This window comes from Panthera uncia, chromosome B1 (assembly GCF_023721935.1).
Source record: "Panthera uncia isolate 11264 chromosome B1, Puncia_PCG_1.0, whole genome shotgun sequence".
Classification (NCBI taxonomy): Eukaryota; Metazoa; Chordata; class Mammalia; order Carnivora; family Felidae; genus Panthera; species Panthera uncia.
Window position 1 is genome coordinate 185908470 of NC_064811.1, and position 26061 is coordinate 185934530.

Below are 26061 nucleotides of genomic sequence, written 5' to 3' on the forward strand. Positions count from 1 at the left end.
TTCCCTTCCCTTCCCTTCCCTTCCCTTCCCTTCCCTTCCCTTCCCTTCTTCTTTGTTCTGTTTAGAATAACAGTAATAACCCACAGCTCAAAGAAATAAGAATAACATTATGTTTTCAAACTAACAAACATTAAGAAAAATCTCCCCTGGTGTTCTTTTTTTTTTTTTAATTGTAAAAATCACTGCTTTTGTTGGAAAAATGAAGTCGGAGCCTTGTCTAAGTCAGCTGAAGCGGGAATGGTAACTGGGCCGATGTGTTTCCTCTTTTGCTGCACAGTTTAGAAATGATCTCGTGACTCTACACGCAGTAGTACAGGAGAAGAGAAGGCACAAGCCGAGGGCAGGGGTGGGGGAGGCGTTTTAGAACTGACCGAGATCCGAGATCCGGGTGGCTGGTAGCTGGCTACCGTAGGTCCCTGTAAAGCTTTGCCCTGGGCCTTGCAGCGGAATCTGAGCAGTGTTGTAATGCTAATAAGAGCTAGCATTTGTTAAGCTCTTGCTATGGGCTACGCACATTTAATAAGCCTTTCCACTTAATTTTCTGCCGAGTGAAAGACCCACCCTGGGGAACCCCGGCAATCTGGATGGAGGCCTAGCCCACCTGCGCCTTGCAGCCCTTCCCTGACCTCCAGGCCAGCTTCCGAGTCCCTCCTCTGCCCAATCCTCCTTGTCATGAAGCCCACGTGGTTATATCTGCTTCTCCATCTCGGACTCTGGTCCTCCTGCTCTCTATCTCATGGCTGCTGTCTTGGGGCAGGGCTACCTCGGACCCATGTGATAGTAGCGACTCCCTGTTGTTCAACTCTGGAACTTTTTCTCTAGTTCCACAGCTCTGCTGAGCGCCACCTCCTCCTGCATATGGGTTTGAACACCAACAACTTGAAGAATACAACAATAAGCACTTTTTTATAGATGCATAGGAAAAAGGTGGCTGAGACATTCACAAGTAATTTGTTTCTAAATGCTTGCGTGACAGAGGCACTGCTGAAAAGTTCACAAATATGCCCACCTAATTTTATCATCTCTTGTTTATATACCGAATTAGGAGGTTCGTGTTCCTAAATTGTAAGCAAAAAGGGCAGTAGGAGAGTTTAAGTGGGGCAGAGACGTGGGATAGCAGCAAATTAAAAGATTGTTCTTCTCCTTGGTTCCACCCTTTGGTTAGCCCAACTGCAAAGTTAGTGTTGACTTTTGTCATCTTCTAAAATTCTACCTATCTGTGGGTGCTTGTATTTCTGGAACACTCACCCAAAACAATAATGTTGCCTTCTCTTCCCCGGTGTTTATTCTGGGTTGTTTGGGAGACCCAAAGGAGTTAGTCTCTGGTCTTTCTAGTAAAGGGTGAGCATAGATGTTTTTTAAAGGGGGTGCTGTACCTTTAAATTCTGAAAGTGAACTTGGCTCAGGAAGGCCAGCAGTCAAGGTCCAGCCCCTAGAAGAGAGAATAGCTACAGATTCTCCATCCTCAGTCTTTGCAAGGGGACGGCTGTGCCAGCCGAGCGGGCAGGCTCCTGGCAGCATGGCAGCGAAGCTCGGGGCCCTCCTGCTGGTCCTCGCGCTCAGCCTGGTGCGGCCAGCCTCGGCTGGCCGGAAGCTCCTGGTGTTTCTGCTGGATGGTTTTCGCTCGGACTACATCAGTGATGAGGCCCTGGAGTCTTTGCCCGGTTTCAAAGAGATTGTGAGCAGGGGAGTGAAAGTGGATTACTTGACCCCAGACTTTCCCAGTCTCTCTTACCCCAATTACTACACCCTAATGACTGGTGAGTACTGTGTCCTCTTCTGGCTGGTGGAGCTCGGGGGGTGGGGGGGCAGGGAGCTGGAGTCCAACAGGGAACGGTTAGCTCCTGGCATTAATGTCTTATTTAAATGTTCAGGTTTCCCTGGTCTTTTGGGACACCAAAGTTCTTGGCTGAGACTTTTTTTTTTGTTTCCACAGTAGTGTGGTTCTCCAAAAGTTATCCCAAGGACCTGTTTTGGATTCTCCATGTGGAGAACAGAGAACCACATGAATAGAGGATTTTAAAAGTAGTTGTTTGTTTTACAAACAAAAATTCTGGTTAACTCCGTACTTTCTAAGTTCAGGCTAAAAAGTCAACAGGTCCTTGTGTGTTTGTACCAAATTCCTTCTGTCCCTTTGCTTTGCAGTCATCTGTCATCCTGGAGGTATTTTAGCTTGTTTGTCATTGTGCTAGACTCTGAAAACTATACGTGGCGTTCCAGGATTACTGGGAGAGAATTTTTAGGTTGTACATTGAAGTATTACTTAGCAATGCCACTGGCCCCTCTTTTGTCTTCTTGGACCAGGTAAAATGACGTGGGGAAGAAAAAAAATGTTACTTAGTTGAGATTCCCACCTTTAACTTTTAGTATGTGTTAAAACAAAACAAAAGAAAACAACCCTAGTCAACCCAGAGTGCGCTTGGGTTTGGGAAAGCTGATTTTTGCCTAATTGGTCTTCATCTGGGACAGCCAGAACGCCCAATGTGATTCCACAAACTTGATCCTCTATGAGTGCAGTGGAACATACTTTCTGTTCACACAGTTGGATTCCCAGCCTCCAGTTTGTTTTTTAGCTAATCTTTGTAAGGGCCAGCGAGAGGCTCTCAGAAAGAATTTAGCAAACTGTCCAGGGAGGCTGTTAAGAATGCACTGTGATTGCTGCTTATGCAGGATTTAGCTATATGCTCTGAGCACAGGGAGAACTCTATAAATCATGTTCATGGGAAGGGGATGAGAACTCTTGTATCTCACTATGGATCTCCATGCAGCGGCAAACCCAACGGAGTCTGGAAGACAAACTGATATCTCTGACTTCATGCGCGGGTCCTGGATGCATGTGTATATAAAAATGCCATAAAATTAAGGTGGGAAGATACTTTGGAGAGTTAGAAATGAAAGCATGGGGAGAAAAAAAAAGCCAGATGACACACAAACAAGGAATTTATTTGCTTCTTTTTAATCCCCCCCCGCCCCGCCCCCGCCACAAACAACCAGCAAGTGTAAGATAAAAAGGATGAACAGAAGTCCTCTCGTCCTTGCTTGGCATGTGTCTCCCCTCGCAGGGAGTAGGTCTGCAGGCTGCTGGGTCACACATAGATGTTATTGTGTGCCACAGCCCGACCTCAGTTCTGTGCAGGGAGGCTCCCGCATGCAGGCCACCCCCACTCCCGTTGTCCTTCAGAGACTTGCTGGGAGGCCCAATTCATAAACTGCCACGTGCAGTTTTCTCAATCTGAGTGGAAAATGAACAAAATCCATTTGAGAAAGCCAGCCTCCAGTGAGTAAAAGGGGACCGTTACAGCCTCCCCAGAGAAACCAAGCCAAGGACATGGCCTTTTGTTTGTCAGACCCACAGTCCTGATATTGGCACGGGGACTAATGGTCGCGGGGCCTCAGTCACGCAGAGGCGAACCTTCTTTTCAAGCTCGGGGTGTTTCCACTTGTCCAGTCGTGACAGAAGAGCCGTTCCCGTGGTGGGATGGGCAGTCCCCGTTGGCGTTTGGCAAAATTCTCACCTTCAGTCTCCCCCAAGGAAGCCACAAGGGCTCCATACACATTACGCTTACAAAGTTTTAGATGTTGAATGCATTATTTCATTTGAAAGCCTACTCGATGCTTACACTGGCTTTCCCACTTTTATAGAAGTGATATCGTACACAGAACGTGTCTAGCAAGGCTCATGTTCACGTGCACATGTCTCTGGGTTTGATTTGTCTTGTACCTACCGGGTGAACGTGATGGCTTAGAGAAGGCACCTCTGGGAGGTGCCAGGCCATGAAGCTGGTATCATCTCCAGCGCCCTGGAAGCGACTCGTGGCTACATTTAGATTACTCCTCCCAATATCATGCTTATTGTCCCACCTGATGTTGAAAAATTCCTCTCTTTTCATTTAAGGAAGGATATATCCATTGGGAGTTGTACTTAAACATATGGTTTGAGCATTTGAGCATTTTATGAATCAACAAAAGAAGTATGCTGGATCCTTTTGGTACTAAAAGATATGCTGTTATAAGGTTCATCAGCATTCATAAGAGAGACTATGATCTCACTTCATTACATAAATTACTGCCCATAAGACATAAAGCCCTTGGTGTTCTTATTTTTGCATAATGAGGAATATTAGGGTATTGGCCTTGGAGCTGGAAAAAGTTGGTTGGAGTCCTCTTGGGGCAACTTCAGGCAACCCGCTGCACTGCCCTGAGCCTGTTTCCTCGGCTTCCAGGTCCGAGTCAGGTCAGGATCTCAGGGACTGCCAGATGCAGACATGCATAGGGAATTAGCCAAAGTTAAGACTGGCACCTCTTGGGAGGTCTGACTGTAAGAAATTAAGCAAATGACTAAAACTCTGTAGAGAGGAGAATTTTTTGTGAAGCCACACGGATGGTGATGGGGCATGAACAGTCACGGGATTTGTAAGCAATCTGGGAAATCATCTAGCCCAGTCACTGACACGAAGCTGCCGTGGCTGATTTTTTTCTCCTTCAAAATATATCTGCATCAGGACAAATGTGAACAACATTCAATAGTATCAGGAAGACCCATCAAGCCATTGATTGCAGGAGATACACAGAATCTTAAAACAGGGCCTTTCATCCAGGGAGCCTGCAGTCAGGTTGAGGAGAGACACATCAGGTACCTACTAATATTCCAAAATGCATGCAAAGGGCTTAACTGTTTCCCTCCAGAATTTATGTGTTGAAGTCCAATCCCTGGTAGCTCAGAATGTAAAGTATGTAAAGATACGGTCTTTGAAGAGGCGATTAAGTCGAAATGAGGCTGTTAGAGTGGGGCCCTATCCCATCTGACTTATGCCCTCTGAAAAGAGGAAGAGACACCAGGAATAAATGTACACAGAGAAAAGGCCATGTGAGGACACAATGAGAAGGCTGCCATCCGCAAGCCAAGGAGAGAGGCCTCACCAGAAGCCAAACCTGCTGACACCTTGATCTTGGATTTCCAGCCTCTAGAACTGTTGTTTGGCTGCCCAGTCTGTGATGTTTTGTTATGCAGCCCTAGCAAATGAATACACAAAGGACCAGTGCGTGCTTTTCCTACTATGCGACAGAAGGCCAGAGGGGAGGAGAATTTTCTTTCAGTTGGAGTAGGATGTGAAGCATTTTGAAAGAGGTGGGCTCTGAGCTGGAATAAACAGCCACAAGCACGGCACACATATCATTATATCTTACTCTATGCGTAAGCTCTCTTTCCAAAGAGCTGTGTCTGAATCAACTTAATCTTGGTTAAGACGCAACCACAGTGTAACTATTCTGCTTTCTGTTTTAATCTCTCTTACTGTGGATCTTTTTGGAAAGCTCTTCTCTGTGAGGTAAATCCACATTGAAGTGAAGTTTAACATAAAATCCATGGAAGAAAAGCAGTGATTTGGTCAATCCCGACCATGGGTAAGAGAAAATGCTGGGTAGTCTTAAGGCAGCATAACTTAGCATCATTTTGTCAAGGCCAATGGCAACATTTGTTTGTAATTCTTGAACACTCCTGATTAAGCACTTGGGGAAAGTAGTCCAGAAATGCTCTGAGTAGCAGGGAAACTGGTCTAGAATTTAATCTTCACTGAACATAATCTACCAAGAGACAAACATATGCTGAAATTAATTTGCTCTGCAATCTGTTATAATCAGTTCAGCATTTAAAAACTAGTAAATAAAGTACAGGGAGGTTGGGCACTTCACTCCAGACACCAAAGATTGTCAGTAGCGGGACCGAGTTCAGAGAACAGGCGTCAGGGACCAGATTCTCACACAGCAATTAGCAGGGCCCTGACCCCAGTCCTGGAGTTCCCAGGAAGTTGTGCATAGGACCTGGGACCCAGGGACTGAAGTCTCCTCAAGAGCAGTCCAGGAGGCAATAAGAGCCTCAATAAATGTGCTTTATTGATCTACTGGGATCAAAGCCAAACCAAGGATGTTAACCATTAGCATTGATATTTGTGCCAACATATTTCCTATTGCACTCCTAGAAATTACGCAGAAGCAAATTCTCCCCAGATATCAAGGATCCAACATTCTGGAGGAGGAGATGGCAGGTTAAAGCATGCTTTTCCCTGCCTTTGCGAAAACAGCTGATTTAAATCAAAACCAGCCATCATTTGGACCAACGGAAATCAATGCAGAAAGTACTTGAGAAATCATGTTTTGAGAAAAGCCCACCTCCTCAGTCTTCTGGAGAATTCAGGTTTTACTTGTTGGGCTGCCTGCAGACCCCTGCACACCCACAGCATAAGCAGCGTGGACACGGCCTCCAGGGCTCCCTCTCCTCCCCTTCTCTGAAGATCGGCATCTGCTCAGGGACAGTCACCCCAGCATGTTAGCTTCCCCAGACTGAGATGCTCCTGGAATGCATGATGTCTGGTATGCCCTCGACTTCTCCTCTCATTCTCTCCTGCTCAAAACCCAATCCCACTATTGTTTTCACCAAGGGCCTCCTCGTGGTCAAGGGTCAATCCTCAGGCTTTGATTTCTGGCCCAGGAACAGTGCTTAGCTGGACCATGCTCCTCCTCTGGACGGCTTTCTTGGGTTCCTCTTGTTTTACCCACGGCTCCTTATCCCCTCCGTTGTCCCCTTGGTCCCCTCTGTTGTTCCCCCACCTCTTCCCCACCTCCCTTTCTGCCTCAGCCCGAGTAGGCTGTACTTTCGGAAAGTTGGATGGCAAAGCCTGTCCTCCTCTACCTCCATCCCTGGAGTCTGCACCCTCTGCTGCCCAGAGCTCCCCAACAGCCCCTGCTCCCTCCAACCTCTCTGCCCTACCTTCTGCCTGTCTCCACAGACGACCAGAGTAGTCCTTCTACAGCATGTATCCGATCGTGTCTCTCCTCCATTCAGACTCTCCAGGAGACTCTGCTTTCACGCTAAGTAAAATCTGAAGTTCTCTGAGAACCCATGTGGCCACCCCGACCCTTTCCAGCCTCGTTCCTGACTCTCTACTTCACCTGTTCTGGGTACATGGCCACCTCAGGACACTTCAGCTTGCCATTTCTTCTGGCTGGAATGCTTTTAACCAGAAAGACCCAAGGTTTGCTCCACTGGTTTTTTTCAGATTTATTTCCTGAAGTCACTGTAGTGGATCTGCCTTTCTTGCCCTCTAACTGAAGAGCCCACATGATGCCGTCATTCTCTCCTTAATTTTCCATCTCTGCACCATGGTTTATTTATCCTGTCTTCTTCAAATAAAATTTATTATTGTGAAGCAGCATTATAGTAATGGTTAAGGGGCACCTGGGTGGCTCAGTTGGTTAAGCGTCAGACCTCGGCTCAGGTCACGATCTCACGGTTCATTAGTTCGAGCTCCGCCTGGTGTCTGTGCTGACAGCTCAGAACCTGGAGCCTGCTTCGGATTCTGTGTCTTCCTCTCTCTCTCTCTGCCCCTCCCTCTCTCTTTTTCTCTCTCAAAAATAAACATTTAAAAATTATTTAAAAAATGATTAAAACATTCAGAGTTTCAGGGAACTCGTTGATTATTCTTTTGGTTCCAGATACTCCTAAACCAATAAGGAGGAGAAAATACTGAAATTATGCTTTGCTTTAGGAAAGTAATTAACAGCCATTTAGGTGAACTGATTACTATTTGTTTCTAATAGTCTTAGGTATCTCAAAATATGTCTATCCATTCGGTTTTGAATTTTGACTGTAAGGTTGGGGCAGCAAGAGGGTTGAAAGGAGAGTCAGCCATGAAGAGGGGGCTGTGCCGAAGTAGGGAATCCAAGGCCTGGGGTGTTGAGAGGAGATTTAACCAGAACACTAGCCATCAGGAAAGCCCAAGGGAGAACCTAATTCTCGCCAAGATTGCTGAAGCCAAGAAAGCAGAGGCAACAGTGAAGCCTGAACAAGGCAAACGGTTCAGAACCACTAGAACATCTGTAAGAGGACTGGGAAGGCCAAATGTCGTGTGGTCCTGGCTGTCAGACCCTGGGACGGGTCTGGCAGGGCCATCCTTATGTTCTGAGCCCCCCATCCCAGATTGCTTAAGGAGCCAGGCTGTGAACACAGGCATCATGAGTCTCCTTAGATATCTGAAAACAGGAGATAGCACTGTGGGCTGAATTCCACAAATGTGTGTGTTGAAATCCTTACCCCCAATGCCTCATTTGGAGACGAGTGTCTTTAAAAAAGTAATTAAGTTAAAATGCGGTCATTCGGGTGGGCTCTAACCAGTATGACTGATGTCCTTGCAAGAAGAGATCAGGACACAGGCAGGCACAGAGGGAAGGCTATGTGAAGACACAGAGAGAAGACGGCCATCTAAAAGACAAGGAGAGGGGCGCCTGCATGGCTCAGTCGGTTAAGCGTCCGACTCCTGATCTCAGCTCGGATCATGATCTCACGGTTTGTGGGTTCGAGCCCTGCATTGGGCTCTGCACTAATGACGCGGAGCCTGCTTGGGATTCTGTCTTTTCTTCTCTCTGCCCCGCCCTAGCTTGTGCGCTCCCTCTTCTCCCCCCGCCCCTGCCCCCCCCTCAAAATAAATGAATAAACTTAAAAAAAAAAAAAAGCAGAAGAGAGAAGCCTTTAGGAGAGACCAACTCTGACAATGCCTTGATTTCAGATTTCTGGCCTCCAGAATTGTGAAAAATAAATTTCCGTTTTCTAAGCTACCTAGCCTGTGGTGCTGTGTGATGACAGCTCTTGGAAATAAATACAGATGGGATGGTGACACCAGGCTGCTGACCAGAAGAATGAAGTTATCCTTAGACAGACTTTTTCTATCTTCCACGTGCAGAGAGTTTCCGGTGGGTTCTGCCCCCAAATCGAGGTGGCCATGGTGTGCTGGTGTCCAAGGGCTGCTGTATGGGTTACAACAAACAGGGTGGCTTAAAGCAACAGTTTATTCCTTCACAACCCCGGAGGCTGGTAATCTGAAAGGAAGGTGTTGGCGAGCCTGCGCTCTCCCTAAGGGCTCTAGGGGACAGTCTCTTCCGTGCTTTTCTCTGAGCTTCTGGTGTTTCTAGCAATCCTTGGTGCTCCCTGGCTTGCATATGCATTGATGTGTCACTCTAGTCTCTGCTTCAGTCGTCACATATTGCTCTCCCTGTGTGCCTCTACGTGTGCCTCTTCTCTTCTTCCAAGGACACCGGTTATATTGGATGGGTGCCCACCCTCAGGACCTCGTCTTAACTTGAGTACATCTGTTTCCAGATAAGGTCACACTCACAGGTACCAAGGGATAGGATGTTTTGGAGGAACACAGTTCAACCCGTAAATGCATCATGGAGTGGAAAGAGCTGTCAGTTTGCTGCAGAAGACCTAGTTTCCTCTAGTCTGTCCCCTTTTAACTTTCAGAATTGGAACAGGTTCTTCTGTGTTTTAATATTATCTATCGGTAGAATGGCGAAAGTAAAACTAAGCCCGTAGGCTTGTTGGAGGACAGAAGGAGACACCTAGTGTAAAGCCACCATTACAAAAACTGTACCTGTTACACACTTTAGGACTAAGATTAAGCTAAATTATGTTGTAGTAACAAGCTGTATCAGAGGCTTACAACTAAGGTTTATCTCTCACTCATGAACATGGAGTTTAAGGATTAACTCTGCCCCACTTTCCTCTTCATTTTGAGACTCAGACAGAAAAAGCAACTTCTAGATGAGATGTGCTGTTCGTGTGGCTAAGGGAAAATGGCAGAATGACGTGGTGGTGCTTAAGACCTCTGCTCAAGGTGGCACATGTCACATCCCTCATCCCGTTGGCCAAAGCAAATTATATTGCCAGTAGGTCAAGGGTGCATAATCCTCTGACAGTGGGGGCGGGAATTATCTCGAACACTGATGCAGTGTATTCCACACACTGAATGGATACTAGTTGGATTTTATAAGAAGCTTGTGGGTCTTACTGAAAAGGAAGGGCATAGAAATAAGTGTCTGCAACTCAGGGGAGGGAAGTATTATTGGCAGTTACAATGGACTTGAACATTTCCAGGGAGAAGGTGGATCTAGAACTAAACATTGAGAGATGAGTGGAAAGATTTTTAGTAGGAGGTGAATCTTGAGCCAGATCTGAAGGAAGAAAAGAAGAAATCTATGAAGACTGTGAGATGTGAGGGCCATAGGCACAAGCAAATCAGAGAAGCACAACCAGGCAGGTGAAGAGGGGCTGAACCCATTCACCACTTGGTTGTGGGTGGAAGGACTAGACAGAGATGATTTGTTAAAAAAAAAACAAACACATGCAGTTGATGGAAAATAATTGGAAGAACCAGTAAACTCCTCCTTTCTTCCTTTTCCACTTCAAATGTTCAAGCATCTCTTCTTCGTGATGGGCTGTTAAGTGAGGAGTTGAATTTGAAGAGCATCCTGGTGGCAAGACTTGCTGGCTGGGCGATGAGAAGGCATGGAGGAACTAAAAGGAAGGGAGCCTGAATCAGCTCCACAGGCAGGAGGTATTCAGAGTCTGGGTCTCCTGTGTGCAGACATCGGGGAAAGTTTGGAGGGCTGTCTATTTGGGGAAGTAAATTTTCACCAGAATAGAGTAGGATTGGAGTAGGATATTCACTTGGAGTTGGCCCTTCAGGGGATCAGAGAAAGTGTCTTAAAGGAGAGTTCCAGAAACGTGAAGAATAACCATGGGGGTAAAAGGGAGAAATTGCTCCTGTGGATCCCAGTGGACCCACAGTAAATGGACTTCTTATCTCTCTGCCTTCCCCAAGCCTGGGGAGGATATCTCTGACAGATGCAGTTAAATCTGTCTTCCCAGCTGCATGAGCTTTGTCTACATCTCATCACTTACTTCCCGGGGACACTTAACCACATCTTCCCACGTTTCAACTTAAAGCTATGGTATGAGGGTGCTTGGGTGACTCAGTCGGTTGAGGTCTGACTCGTGATTTCAGCTCAGGTCGTGATCTCACTGTTTGTGGGATTGAGCCCCATGTTGGGCTCTGTGCTGACAGTGCAGAGCCTGCTTGCAATTCTCTCTCTCCCTCTCTCTGTGTCCCCCTCCCTCTCAAAAGAAATAAATTAACTTAAAAACAACCTACAGTCTGTATAAGGTGTCCTGATTACGCTGCCTGAAGACGCAGGGTGGCTAGGTAAAGTAGAGGGCAACAGAAGTGTGCAGAGGACTATTCGGCTCATGCTCACAGAAAAAAGTGTGTTCCAGGAATTCATAAAAATAATCTCTCCTGGCACGTCATTATTTAAGCTCCCATCAGCAGAGCTCTCTGCACCAAAGTGCCACTTTTCAAAAAGTATGTTTCTCTTGGCTTCCATGGTGATGAGAGGGAGTTCTTGTTATATGGCATTCAGCTGCTGGAACGTCACCCCCTGAAAGAAGGGAATGGTTAGGGTAGTGGGTAAAGCTTAAAAATGTGGTGAAAGCTTTTGATTAGAATAACAGCAAACCCTTTTCCAGAAGGTTCACCCACACTGAGCCACTGCGGTCTTCAAACCATGGCTGGCCTCCCCCTCCCCTCCCCCGACCCCAGTGTTGATTGATAGGACCATATGCCTCCTGCCAAGGCTTCTGGGAGTTTGGCTGAACCATGCTGCTCTCAATACCTGCTTCATCATGAATGATATGCCAAAAATGGGTTAGAGGACATTTAAAATTATTTCGGAGGGAGCCTGAGTCAGCATGTTAACATTTATTTCAAAGACACTTTAAACATACTCAAGTTTCAGAGTCCCCTTCCATGAATAGGGCCGTTGTGTCCACCATTTCCCAGGCGAGGACCTGGGGCAAGTCTGGGGCTCCTCTGGATCCCGTGTGTAGCATTTGGCTCTTGTTGGATATTGTGCTTCATCATAACCGACTCCTACCTTCAGCCATTTCCACAGCAGGAAAAAAGGGTCTGGCAGACAGGTCACGGAACCATGTGGCCCAGGACTCATTTGGACAAAGGGCTGCTCGGGCTGAGATCACAAACAGACTTTTGGTCGGGGATACTACAGATATTTTACTCTTGATGAAGTCACTTCCCCGGGGGGCCTGGCTTTAAGGGCGAGAGCTTCTGTGGCTGCCAGCTGTACAGCAGGGAGATGAGTGGGGTCACCGTGAGACTGCATGTAAGTGTCTGCAGCAAGGTGTCCCAACCTGGGTGCTGTGGGCCATGAATGTGTTGTGGCTATGCCAGGAGACCAGGTTCCCTGCCCAGTCACCGGGTACGAGCAGCCTTGTGTATTCCTCCCACGTTGCCCAGCGAAAATGCCTGATGTGAAGCAGGTTGGATGGAGAGCACTGGGAGACCAGACAGAGCTCAGAAGGGAGTCAGGGTGGCATATTTCTTCTGAGTGTGCCATGGCCCGCCGGGATGTCGGATAAGTCGTATCACCTTCCTAGTCCTGAGTTCCCACAGCTTTAAGACGACAGACCTGGGGAGAGAGGAGCCCTGGGGTCAGCTGGGCACTTAATGAGCACTGGGTATGGGCTGGGAATGTTCTAAGTGCTGTGTTCTAGGTGCTGGCAATAGTCATGAGGCTCAGAGGAGATTCTCAGGGGCCACGGTGGGGTGGAGGGAAAGGGTGACCTGAGGGGGGTCTCGATGGCATTCTGCATTCTTCCCCTGTTATGGTCACAGTGAGTCCACTTTGACCTCTTTTCACATTTGAGAAAAGTAGTCTGCAGTTCATTCACCCCTTGAGCTGCTGATGGCCCCTGACAAGGACCCTGACCTGATGGAGGTGGGAGGCAGCAGACGGAGGTCCCCACATCTATGGGTGTAGTGGGTAAGCCACCCACGGAGTTTGCCTGAGGGGTCCCTCGGCCTTGGCTCTTCTTCCGTATTCCGCACACAAGTCTAATATGTTAGCCCACTGGCTCTGCAGCATGTCTAGTCTTCCCTGAAAAATTATATGTCTGTATAAGGATTGGCTTTCTCAGGTGGGCTTGGGAAAACATTCTGCCTTAATGGTTGAGGGCAGAAACCTTAAACCATGGGTGTTTGGGAGAAAACCTCAAATATGGGGCTTCTAGTCATTCAGTAGCAGACCATAGGCCCAGCCTAGAAAATGCTTCCCATGCCCTCCAGCCCCTGCCCCTGTAGGGGGTAAAGGTAATGGGAACCTACTCAAGGGTAGCATGTCTGGTCCACCCTCATTGGCCATGCGAATTCCATTTCTAGACTTTGGTATGTTCTCATTTGTAATGGGGGTGGGCCCTCTCTAGGGTATACCCCTGGCCTGCAAAACAACCCACCAAGAGTCCACCAAAGAGGGAAGATGTGAGGCTAGGCCACGTCAGGCCACGAGGGCACTTCAGAGAGGTCACCAGGGTCTACACTCCTGAAAAAGGCCCCTAAGTCACTCACCCTGAGATGTTACCAGAGGCCAGGCCATGTACTGTGTGTGAGTGGTCAGTTATTTTATTTTTAAAGTTTATTTATGTATTTTGGCGGGGGGGGGGTGTAGAGAGAGAGAGGGAGAGAAAGAGAATGAGAGAATTCTAAGCAGGCTCTGTAGTGAGGCTCTGATGCGGGGCTCAAACTCACAAAGTGTAAGGTCACCACCTGAGCCAAAGTTGGACGCTTAACCAACTGAGCCACCTATGTGCCCCCAAGGGGTCAGTTTTTTTTAAAAAAACTCTTCACACATGTCCTCCCAGTCTCTGGTCACAGGCACTCCAAGGTGTAAAGGCAACCTCTCTCCCACCCTCTATCCAGCCAGGCTCCACCAGGAGGCAAGAGACAACAAGAAGCCTCTGATGGGAGACAGCACCATTCACTGTCATTAGGGCCCAGCCAAGGACTTTTGCCAGTTAGGGGAAAAACAGGTCTTTAAAGACACATAAGAAAATAGAACCATGGTTCCCTATTAGAGATAGATGAGAGAGAGAGACAAAGATGGGAGAGAGATGTCTTGTTGCCTTTTTGAACAATATGATTTCTCTATTAAAAATATTAAATTAAAAATATATCCATATCCAGTGGAGCTTTCTCATCTCTGGTTGAGTAATCAGACATTTTAATTTAACACTAAGCTCCCTGTTTGACTCCAGGCTGCTATAGTAAAGAACCATAGGTTGGGTAGCTTACAAGCAACAGGAATTTATTTCATGCCGTTCTGGGGGCTGGAAGTCTATGATCAGCATGGCAGCCTGGTCTGATTCTGGAGAAGGTACTCTCTGGGTTGCAAATGACCATTTTCTCATTGTACCCTCACATGGCAGAAAGAAAGAAGGTGAGAGAGTTAGCTGGAGTCTGTTTAATAAGGGCTCTAATCCCATTCATGAGGGCTCCGTCCTCATGACCTAAATCACCTCCCAAAGTCCCAGCCTCCTAATGACATCACAGTGGAAATCAGACTGCAGTGTAGGAATTTCTCAGGGAGACTAGCATTTGGCCCATTGCACTGCCCTTGTGATTTATAGAAATGTATTCACATTAAGAGAGTTTTTAAAAAGATGTCTTGCAGCCTAGTGGGCATAAAACAGTGTTGTGTGGTTTGGTCTGGTTTTCCCAGTCTGTATTGCAGGCTTACAACCACCAGCCGGGGCTCAGGGGACCCATAGTCAAGGCCACTGTCGTCATCCTTCTTTTAACACTGTTGCTGCATGGGAACTGCCATGCATCTCTGAGAACCAGGACTGAGGGCAGTCTGTCAGGCCCCACCTGTGTCTGAAGTCTTTCCATTCCCCAGGTGGGTCCCTCGAGCTGCCCCTGTAGACAAAGCCAGTCCACACAGCAGTCCACCCTGCTGTTGGTCTGCACTTGCTTGAGGGCGGTGGAGTGTGGGCAGTCCCTGCCTCTGGGCCCAGTGCTTGCTCAGAAGAGACACCCGATTCATGTTTGTTGGACCTCGCTGGTTCGGCCGGTACCTGGACTTCTGTCTGACCCCACTGCAGAAGCCTTATGTTATCTATCTTTTTGGTAGACCCTAGAGTTTCGTTGCTGAACCTCACATACTAAGGTTCCACTGTCGTCTAACAAACCACCGGCACATTCCTAGGCCTGCCTTGATCTCGCTGGATTCTGGACTCCTTCTGGCCGCTCTCCATAGGCTTCTCCATTCCCTCCTTTGCCTTCACACTGGATGTGCTTCTCCTCCCCGGGCCCAGAGCAACACCACTGCCACTGTCAGCCTGTCGTCCCGCACTCCCCAGCACCTGGGGCGCCTTTTCGCTGGGCTCTGTGGGTGCATCTGATTCCGCGTTCCCGTTACTCCCAGTCTAGCCCCCTCCCCTGCAGCTTGGCCAGCTGGCCTCGTCCCAGACCAGGACACCCCTCCCTGTACATTCACAGTCCATTTTAGCATGCATTTGTCAGTGTAAAATATAGCATGAAAACTATGTGGAATGAGCTGGGGAATATGTAACAAAACCCACTGTATCCCAATCCAAAATTTCCTCCAGAGGCATTCAGCATTACAAAATGTAAAAAGCAGAAGCAGCCGTAGAAATGCTAGTGCATTTATCGCCTCACTGCGCAGAACAGGAGACTGAGGCCTAAGCCTCAGACCCAGCTAGAAGAAGAACCTCACCAAGCACAGGTGTCCGAGGCCAGCCTCCCTCAAATTCCCAGGGACAGAAGCCCAGGCGTCCTTTGCACCCCTTCCTGCCAGCTGTCAGTCCGGTTGACGTCCCTGCCTGCATTCCCAGCTTTGCTCTGGGCCTGCCACTCACTCACCACGGGGCTTCCCTGCCTGGGGGACTTTCCCTTTTCTTCCCTCCTTGTTCACATCTCCCAGGAGGTTTCGGCGGAAATGGAAGGAGATTCAGAGAAGATTCGAATCTGTGTAGATTTCATCAAGGGTCTGATCAAGGAGGAGGTGGAACCGCCTGGAAGATGGGAGGTGGTGGTGTTCGGACTCCTCCCCACCATCCCTCCCTACTTCCCGGTGCCACGGATGATCGTGGAAGTCTGGCTCCTATTCTTTAAGCTCCTTAAATAATCTCACCAAGTTCTCATGGAACAGATAAGAGAATCACGTTCCAAAGAAATCACTTAGACTGCATCAGCATGTATTGCAACATCTAGCTACAAGCTAAAATAATCAGATAAAAACAAAAATGACTCTATTTACCCAATCCCGACTGCCTGTTTGTTCTTTTGCAATGAGTCGCCAGCTGTGTGGGTGTCTTGAAAATTCACCTCAGGGGTTTCCCTCAGTGGACATCGGACTAGTTCCTACCCTTCAAACACAGGGGATGGTCAGGGGCCTGTTGGCCAGTTGTGAAACCCCTGTTGGAATGGAATTCTGGAGAATGATCTCTTCACCTCTCCCTTGTCACCTCCCTGTTTTTATTGGAGGCCTCCCTGGGAACTGCTAGTCCTTCCCTTTGCTTATACTGCTTATTACTTCTGGAAGGGCTCTTTCATCCTCCCTGGAACCCCCAGGCCTCTGCTCCAGCCCACGTGCCAGCTTCCTTCTCATCTTTCTCTCTCCCGAGCCAAAAGATGTCTCTCTTCTTTTTTATTATTTTTATTATTTTTTAATTGTTTAAGTTATTTATTTATTTATTTATTTTGAGAGAGAGAGAGAGAGAGAGAGAGAGAGAGAATGAGCAGGGGAAGGGCAGAGAGAGAGAGGGACAGAGGATCCGAAGCAGTCTCCATACTGACAGCAGAGAGCCTGATGTGGGGCTCGAGCTCATGAACGGCGAGGTCATGCCCTGAGCCGAAGCCAAATACTTAACTGACTGAACCACCCAAGCGCCCCAAGATGTCTCCCTTCTTAAAGGCCTTGACCCAGAGATAGTAACCATTCAGAGCTGAATGATGCCTTGAGAACTTACTTTCATTCATATGCTACTCCTCTACCACTTACTGTCTGAACCACAGAATTTGCTAACTGCAACAGCTTTATATGAATATAATCTATGCAAGAATATATCGAACATTTACGATTTTAAATAAGCCACGGTTCTAAATTTCTTTAAAAAAATTTGTTTTAAATGTTTATTCATTTTTGAGAGAGAGAGAGAGAGAGAGAGAGCACGTGCGCACAAGTGGGGGAGGGGCAGAGAGAGAAGGAGACACAGAATCTGAAGCAGTGTCCAGGCCCTGAGTTGTCAGCACAGAGCCCGACGCGGGGCTCAAACTCACGAACTATGAGACCATGACCTGGCCGAAGTTGGACACTGAACTAACCGAGTCAGCCAGGCACCGTAGTAAGCTGCTGTTCTAAAGATGGCCGGGACACGGCCTCTGTCTTGGATGAGCGTCCAGTTAACTGGAGCAACCAAATATATGTTGAAATAAGTATAATCACAGGACAGAATAGAACAGGCACAGGGGATACAGAGGCCATTTCTGAAAGTGTGTAGTGAAGAGGAAAGGCTCGCTGGGGTGCTGATATTTAAGTAAAGCCTGAAGGTTTTGGACAGGTTGAAACCTGGAGGAAGGGCCTTGAAGATGGACATTATCACACAAGTCAAGGGACAGATGTGGAAATGAGGGGGAGCATGTGGAGAGCAGGACGGGGCTTTGGGATGGTTACTCTGACATTACTGAGCAGTATGAGTCTGGGGGAGGCCATCCAGGTCTGGGGTGAGAATGAGGGGGCCTGGGAGTAAGGTCCGCAGTGCCGGAAGGAACCTGGGTTCGAGGATGTGAGAGGCTCTGTGGAGAGAGAATGGGCAAGACTGGTTGCATGTGGAGGACCAGAGAGAAAAAAAGTCTCAGTATCAGACAAGAATTCAAGCTAGTCTTATGGTAACAATGAATTCATCTGTGTATAAGGTGCATCCAAGTTCACAATCATGACTGTACAAGAAATAGTGCATTTCTTTATTTTCTTTAAAAAAAATCTAAATCTATGGGTGAATCTGAATACATAATAAGTCAAGTAAGCCATAAACAAAACGACAAATGGGATGTGATTCCACTTACATGAGGTGCCTAGGGTAGTCAAATTCATGAGGCAGGAAGTAGAATGGTGGTTGCAAGGGGCTGGGAAGGATGGGAAGTTAGTGTTTAATGGGAAAGAGTTTTGGTTTGGGATGAGAAGAAGTTCTGGAGGTGGATGGTGGGGATGGTCGCACAAAAGTGAATGTACTTAATGCTGAGCTATACATTTAAAAATGATTAAAATGGTGAACTTTATATTATGTGTATTTAACCACAATTAAAAGAAAAAAACTAATTCTGACTCTGACTCCCGTCCCACTGAGCTCAGTGGATTTTCAGTCTCAGTCACTACTGGGTGGTGGGTTGTGAGATGACTTTTCTTCCTCGTCTAGGGTTATGGGCCATGGTCCTGGGCCATATGTGGTCCTGAGGCATTGGGACAGCAGCTCTTGTCATTGGTCTACCCTGGTTCCCACCACTTGCCCACATGTCAATCCATGTGGCTCCAGAGACCAGGCTCTGCTGCTTCGAGCTAGAAAACCTTGTGCCTTGACTCCAGCCTCCCCTGTTGTGCGTCTCTTGGATGTCAGTGGTCTCCATGGAGTTCTGCCACCAAGCAGTACATCATTTTCTGTTCTCACTGGACCAGCAAATCCTTCTTATCTCTCCCTGGTCTGCAGGAAACATTTCCACCAGGACTAGTTTCATGGGTATGTGACCTATAAAGTCACACTGGGCCCCATGCTTATAGGGACCTTGTGCTTGCTTTCATGCTCTACTGTCACCATGTTGAAATTCTTAACAATTTATGGACACAGGATCCCACATTGTCATGTTGTACTAGGTCCTGCAAATTAGGTAGCCCATCCTGTCTGTCTTCCTTGCTTCCCTGAGAGGCATGTATGCCTTCCTTCCTCCTCTCCCCTTCAGAGACATGTATACAGTGTGTTCAAAGGAACTCAGTTTGAGATGATAAAAAGCCCCAGAGGAAGGCGTGTGTCCAGCAAGCAGTATCAGCTATTGTTCCAGAAACACAGACCAACTCCAAGGACAAAAGGGGCCGGATGCCTGCTTGAAACACAATGGAAGGGAATATATAGGAGGAGAACAGACTAGTTAATATTTCAGTAAATATCTCAGTGCAGTATCTAAGTCAGTTGTTTATATTCTCATACGTTGGGCACTTGCAAGATCATCTATCTGGGTGGCGATTTCTTTACTAGTCATGATGGTTTAGAGATAAAGATTTCAGAGTTGTCCTCAGAGAGGTGGGGAATTATGCAAGCATACCAGGCCCCTTGGGAAGATTATGGCAAGAGAAGGAAAAGAGGTCAATTTGAAACCCTTGAGGGACCTTACTTACATTTGGGGAGCATGATGTAGACAAAGAAACACCAAAGAAAACAAGGAAGAAGTACAGACCATTCTAGCAAAGACTCAAAATGAAAATCAGGAGTCAAAGAGGGTCAAAGTAATCAAGGAAAAACTAATTTTTTCAATAGGAGGCAGTCAGTACCATCAAGCAGAAGAATTAAGAAACAAAAGTCATTGTCTTGGGATGCCTTGTACATGGCAGTAGGGTTTGGAGACCACTGGGGAGATGGAGAGGAGGGACAGTGCTTTGTAGGTGAATTCTGCATGGAGGATTTGGGGGCTGACATTTGCCTGTGTCGCTGGGAATGTGGAAGATCTAACTCAGTCTGCATATGCTGACTTACGGATCTGTCTATCTATCTAGATGTGATCTCAGTTGATCTTTTAAAATTATTACTGATGGTTTTGCTGAGGTATACTTTACATACCATAAAATCCATGCATTTATAGCGTACAGTTGAATGATTTTGGTATCTTTACAGGGATGCGCAACTATCACCACCATATAATCTTCGAGTGTTTCCATCACCCCCCAAAAAAACCTCGTACCCTGTGGTTGCTCCTCATTGCCACCTCCAGCAACCACATTAGGCAACCACTGATCTACCTTCTTTCTCTAAAGATTTGCTTTGATCTGGACATTCTATATAAATGGAACCATAGGGTGTGTGTGTCTGTGTGTGTGTGTGGCTTCTTTCACTAAGCATAATAATGATTTTGAGGTTCATCCGTGTTGTATCAGCACATCATTCCTTTTTACTGGCAAGAAGTATTCTGTTATACAGATAGACCACATTTTGTTTATCCATTCACCAGCTGATGAGCATTTGGGTTGTTTCCACTTGTTGGCTGTTGTGAGTAATGGCGCTGTAGACATTCACGTACAAAGTCTTTGTGTAGACATATGTTGTCATTTCTTCTGAGCAGGTACTTAGGGGTAGGATTGCTGAGTCATATTGTAATTCTATGTGTGACTTTTGAAGAAATGGCCAAACTGTTTTCCAAAGCGGCTGCCTCATTTTCCATTCCCACCAGCAGTGTATGAGGGTTCCCATTTCTCTACATCCTCAGTAACACTTGTCACTGTCTTTTTTCATCGAGGCCATTCTAGTGGGTGTCAAGTGGTATCTCACTGTGGTTTTGATTTGCATTTCCATAATGACTAATTAGTGGCTATTTGATAACTTCTTGGGAAGAATATCTGTTCAAATTCCATTAGCCATTTTTAAAAACTGGGTTATCTATTATTAGTTGTAGGAGTTCTTTATACATTTTGGCTGTATGTGTCTTAGAGGATATACGATTTGCAAATATTTTTCTCTTAGGAGTTGGACTGTTTTTCCACTTTCTTCTTTTAATGTTTATTTACTTTGAGAGACAGAGAGAGAAAGAGCGAGTGAGCGAGCATGCTTGGAAGGGGCGGAGAAAGAAGGAGAGAGAATCACAAGCAGGTTCTGCATTGTAAGCCCAGAGCCCAACGTGGGGCTCGATCCCACCAACCGTAAGATCATCACCTGATCTGAAATCAAGAGTCAGGTGCTTAACTGACTGAGCCATCCAGGCGCCACTTTTCACTTTCTTAATGGAGTGGCTGCAAGTGTAAAAGCATTTAATGAAGTCCTATTCATTGATTTTTTTTAATCACTTGTATTGTGTCATATGTAAGAAATAATTGCTTAAGCCAACATCATGAAGACTACTCCTGTGTTTTGTTCTGTTTTAAAAAATCTTTTTTCAAGTTTATTAGTTTTAAGAGAGAGAGAGAGTGAATGGGACAGGGACAGAGAGAGAGGGGAACAGGAGTTCTGAAGCAGGCTCTGTGTTGACAGCAGAGAACCCAACATGGGGCTTGAACTCACAAACCATGAGATCATGACCTGAGCCGAAGGCAGAAACTTAACTGACTGAGACACCCAGGCACCCAACCTGTGTTTTCTTGTAAGAATTTTGTACTTTTAGCCCTTACATTTAGGTTTGTGATCCATCTTGAGTTAATTTTTGTGTATAGTGTGAGGTAGTCAGCTCTTTGTTGAGGAGTATTCCTTTCCCACTGAATTTTCCTGACACTTTTGTTGAAAAGCAACTGACCATAAGTGTTAGAGTTTATTCCTGGGCTCTCTGTTTTATTCCATATGTCCTTCCTTAAACCAGGACCATACTGTCATGATTACTTAGCTTCGTAGTAAGTTTTGAAATCGGGATGTGTTTTTCTCCTCCACTTTGTGTTTGTTTTTGAAGATCGTTTGGGCTATTTTCAGTCACTTGTATTTCCAAATGAATTTGGGGATGAGCTTAACAACTTCTGAAAAAAGAAAAAAAAAAAAAAAAGAAAAATAAATCCAGCTAGTACTTTGTTAGGGATTGTTTTGACTTCTAGAACAATTTAGGAAACGTATCTACCCGAGCAATACATCTTCCAATTCGTAAACATGGGAGGTCTGTCCAGTTATTCGGGTTCCAAACTCTTTCAGTACTATTTTAGAGTTTTCAGTGTCTAAGTCTTGCACTTCTTTTGTTAGCTATTTCTAAGCCCTTTATTCTTTTTGATATTGTTGTGAATAGAGTTATTTTCTTAATTTCATTTTTGTGGTGTATGAAAACATGGTTGGTTTGGGGGTGTTGATCTTGCATGAATTTGTTTCATGCAACTCTGCTGAATTTGTTTATTAGTTCTAATAGTATTTGGAGATTCCATTGTATTCTATGCATACAAGAATATACAATACCATGTTTATTGCAAACAAAGACAGTTACTCTTTCTTCCTAATCTTGACGCCTTGGATTGATCTTTATAATCACCTTGCGCATTTTTGCCCAAGAGAGAACTTCGGGGTAGAGAGGGTAAGCAGCTTGTCTGAAGTCACCTAGCCAAGGAAGTGAGTAATCAGGACCAGAACAGAGGACTTCTGCCCTCCATCCGTCACTCAGCATTTTCACCACTCCGCTTCTGGTTGGTAGAGAAGACAATGGATGGCCTCTATCTCTACAGCACTCCCATTGTCTTCCAGATTCAGTCAAGCAGGGAGCAGAATGTACATTTCCCAGATGTCTGCAGTATTTGTGTGTCTGTATACCCTGTAGCACTCAGTGCTAGGTGCTTTCCAATACTAAGTCAGTCAATCCTCATAAAACCCTGTACGGTAGGCATAGTTACCCCCATTTTACAGATGAGGAAACCAAGACTGTGAGGTAGTAAAACACTTGCCCAAGATCACAAAGCCCATAAAGAGTAGAACCATTAGTACAAAGTCCTGTGCTCTCCCGTGACATCATGCTACCTCTCCTTTCCTGCTCTCAAAGAAGTGGCTCTTAGGGCAGCTCCGTCCTGTGTGGCCATTTAAGTGTCCATCCCTCAGACGGGGATCTCGTAGTTGTGTTATGTACATGGCGTATGCCTGCACACACAGACACCCATAGCGCATGAGTCACTGCCCTTCCAGGCTTCCTCCAGACTAAGCAACCTCATGGGCAACCATGTTTTTAAATCCTCCTTTGTGAGTCTCAATGGACAATGTGAACAATAAACGCTTCTGGGGTTGAGTATAAAAGAGAGGATTCAGCCTCAGACACTTAGCTACTTATCTCAAATGGCCGAGGCCGAACAGTTGTGAGGGATGGTTTAAACAGACCTCTTTTGATAAGACACATCTGGCATCCTGACCCAGACCACCAAGATGCATCTCTGGACTATTGCTTCTAATCACACTTGGTTCTGGGGGCCCGGGAGGCCGTGGCGGCCCCTCAGGGGGGAGGGAGGCCGTGTTGCCCCACATCCCGCTCACGCTCTCCGACACTCGGTAGGAACTCAGTAAATGCCCCTTTGTATCTGTTTTAAAGTTACTTGGAATCCGCTTTATCTTAAACACTGGGCCAGTTTCTCTCTTCCCCATCCCACCCCCGCTCCCAACAGAAAGGGAGGCCCTGTGGCCAGGCTGTCAAGAGGGGCGTTTTCAGTCTCACAGCAGATGAAATACCCCAACAGAAGTGGCAAAGATCGCCTCGGACAGGGCTCTACGGTTCCCTTTGCCCTCTTCTCCCCTAGGCCAGTTCACACCCAACCCAGGACAGGCCCTAGAAATACAAAGCAGAAATGCGTATCATGAAGTATCTTGCAAACTCAAATATTTTCAGAGGCGAGCAGACACCCAACTTAAAACTCTTATGGTTTGCCTTTTCAGTGAATTCCAAGTGGGTGAGTAAGGCAGTGCTGTGGTGATTTAAAACGACTGCTTTTGTATTCCCCAGAGGTCTCAGGTTTGGGAGTTTAAGCCATTTATAACAGAGAATCTGGAAAAGTTCTCAGAAACAGCAGTTCCCTCAGGCGACACGGTGTGAGGTAGAAGGTATCGTGCTTTAGCCCCGCGTCGACTTCCAGGTGGTTTTGTGGTCAGCAGGAGAATAAGAATTTGTTAATAACATGAAATAAAAAGGCAATGCTTGTGCCAAAATAGGATTGCCTTGTATTTTGCTTAGCCATATTTAATATTTTTTCAGTTCATTGCCAGATCCAACCACTTCTCCCCTCACATGAGTCCCTTCCTGTCCGCATTAATAGCCCGGTGCTGGGCGTTGGCCTAGTCACTTCTCTGTCTCTTGGAGAGATCTGTGTGGAGGGAGCCATGGGCGGGAAGCAAGGTCCTAGTCCGGGCCATGGCACTATCTTGACTTTGTGGCCTCAAAGCCTTTGTGGGTTCAAGTTTTTGTTTTGTTTTGTTTTGTTTTCTAAAGAGAGAGAGAGAGAGAGAGAGGGAAGGAGAGACTTGAGGGCTCTAAGGAAGTGAATCCCAATGCCCCAGCAAGGTGCTCTTTCTTATCTGTTGTCGGGATCACTTCCGGTGGGCTTCTCCCTAAACTTTCCAACCCTGGCTCCTGCCAAAGGAAAGGTGGTGCTCTTTGACCTTGTGTTCTCTCTTCACTGCCGTCGCTACTGAACCAATCCAGAACTGCAGCTTTGGTTAGCATTTGAAGCCATGTGTCCCTACATTTACTTTCCAAAGCATGAATTTCGTTTTTACACACACCATTCACCCTGTTAAGATTCGGCGTTACGATTTTAAGAAAAGGGAAAATGGCCTGGCTTGAGGTAGGATTTGGGGGATTAGAAACCCAGGCCAGAAATTTCTAGTTAAAATCACATCCTTCACTAGCAATTTCCCAGAGGAATGAAGTTTAATTCTTTTTGGGGAAACATCTAATGGACTCTATCCCCTTCTGATTTCACTGGAATAATCCCAAAGTCGAGTCATGGCGGTGAAAAGAGGGCAGCCAAGGGAAGAAATCCCCCGTGTGACCGTGAGGAACTACTCATTCTCTCAGCCCCCACGTACTTCCCCAGCGCAGCGTGCAGGCTGGCTCGGCACGCAGTGCTGCTGGGTTCCAAGCCTCAGCCCCCGAGACAGCCTGAAAGGCTGAGTGGCCACCCTAGTGGGTCACAGATGGAAAATCCAGGAAATTGAGTTTTGAAAGAATGGCAAATACATTTGTCTGCTGGATCACCTTATCTGTCCTTTTGATTCCTATCAATCTTTCTAGATTGATTTGGTTTCAAGTCCAAGTGATAATAAGGCCAGAGGTTGACTTCTGCATGGCGATCAGTACCTCTTCTATCACAGAAGGGAAAACATGAAATGCTAAAATGGCTTTATCAGTGGGCCCAGGGGATTTAGAGTGAATCTTGTGTTTGCAGTTTGATGGTTTTATTTTAAAACGTCTCCACCATTTAATTGGCAGTGTATTCTGAATCTTTTCTCATCATAATCGCTACTCCTCGGCGCCACATTGTTCATAAGTTTTCAGAGCTCTGGAGCTACATGGCCTCAGTTTTCACATGTGGCTTCTTTTGAACTCTTTTGCATCTTCCATGAGATGTCTGGGGTCCAATGTAGAGGATGCCTAGCGACCAGCAGCAAACACAGAGTGGCAAGACCAAGCTGAAGCTTGTATGGAAGGTTCTCGTCACGTACCTACTAATGACACCAGTAGAGCATGGGTTCCCACCTCTTTAGATAATATCGGGAAGAGCGAAAATGGCTGTGAATAAATGACCTTTTTCACTTGGGGCAAAAACCTCAGACAGTGTTTGATTTTGTTGAATAGAATTGGGTTGGTATTTTAAGAAAATGTTTGCTTTGTAAATCTCGGAATTTAGCTCACAGAAGCCAAGCTCAGTTAACGTTTTCATAAGGAGACACCACTGGGAAAGGCTTCAGGCACAAGGTAAACCAGTGCTTGACTTCTAGAATTAAAATATAAACTCCCGGATAAAAACAAAGACCGCTGGGCTTGTTCAACCCACGGGCCATGTTACATTCTTTCCTGGGATAGTCTCCTATAAAAGCATGTTCCTTTGAATTTTTTTTTTTTTTTACATTTATTTATTTTTGAGAGACAGAGAGAGACAGAGCACAAGCGGAGGAGGGGCAGAGAGAGAGGGAGGCGCAGAATCCGAAGCAGGCTCCAGGCTCCAAGCTGTCAGCACAGAGCCTGACGTGGGGCTCGAACCCACAAACCGTGAGATCGTGACCCAAGCTGAAGTCAGCCGCTTAACCGACTGAGCCACCCAGGCACCCCTAAAAGCATGTTCCTTTAAAGTTAGCCTAAAGGAATTTATGACAAGATACCTCTGCTTTGCAAATGATCTATTAGGCTCTAGCATGCAGTCATCAATCTTTTATTTTTATTAAAAAATGTATGCTCCACAACATCAGGGACTTTGTCTTGTTCAGCGCTGTATCCCCACCTTCTGGAAAGTGCCCAACTCATTCATTTATTAATAAATATTCTCAGAGCACTTGCTACGTGGACATAAGAGGTGTTCATCATGCCCTTATCGTTCATTCAGAAAATATCCAGTGCCTTCCATGAGCCCGGAGATACACTCTTCTGAGCACTGGGGACACCCATGAACAAAGCAGGGTGAAGTTTCCACCCTCATGAAACATCTGTCCCTGTGAAGTGC

The 26061-nt window shown here is 46.4% G+C and overlaps 1 protein-coding gene across 1 annotated transcript in view; it reads left to right on the forward strand.

The window, feature by feature from the left end:
• The first annotated feature begins 1476 nt into the window (after window positions 1–1476).
• Window positions 1477–26061, forward strand: part of ENPP6 (ectonucleotide pyrophosphatase/phosphodiesterase 6) — a 118548-nt gene continuing 93963 nt past the window's right edge. The window contains exon 1 of the mRNA XM_049632617.1: window positions 1477–1760. Within this exon, the coding sequence (XP_049488574.1) occupies window positions 1520–1760 (241 nt within the window). The 5' untranslated portion in view covers window positions 1477–1519. The remainder of the gene's footprint in view (window positions 1761–26061) is intronic.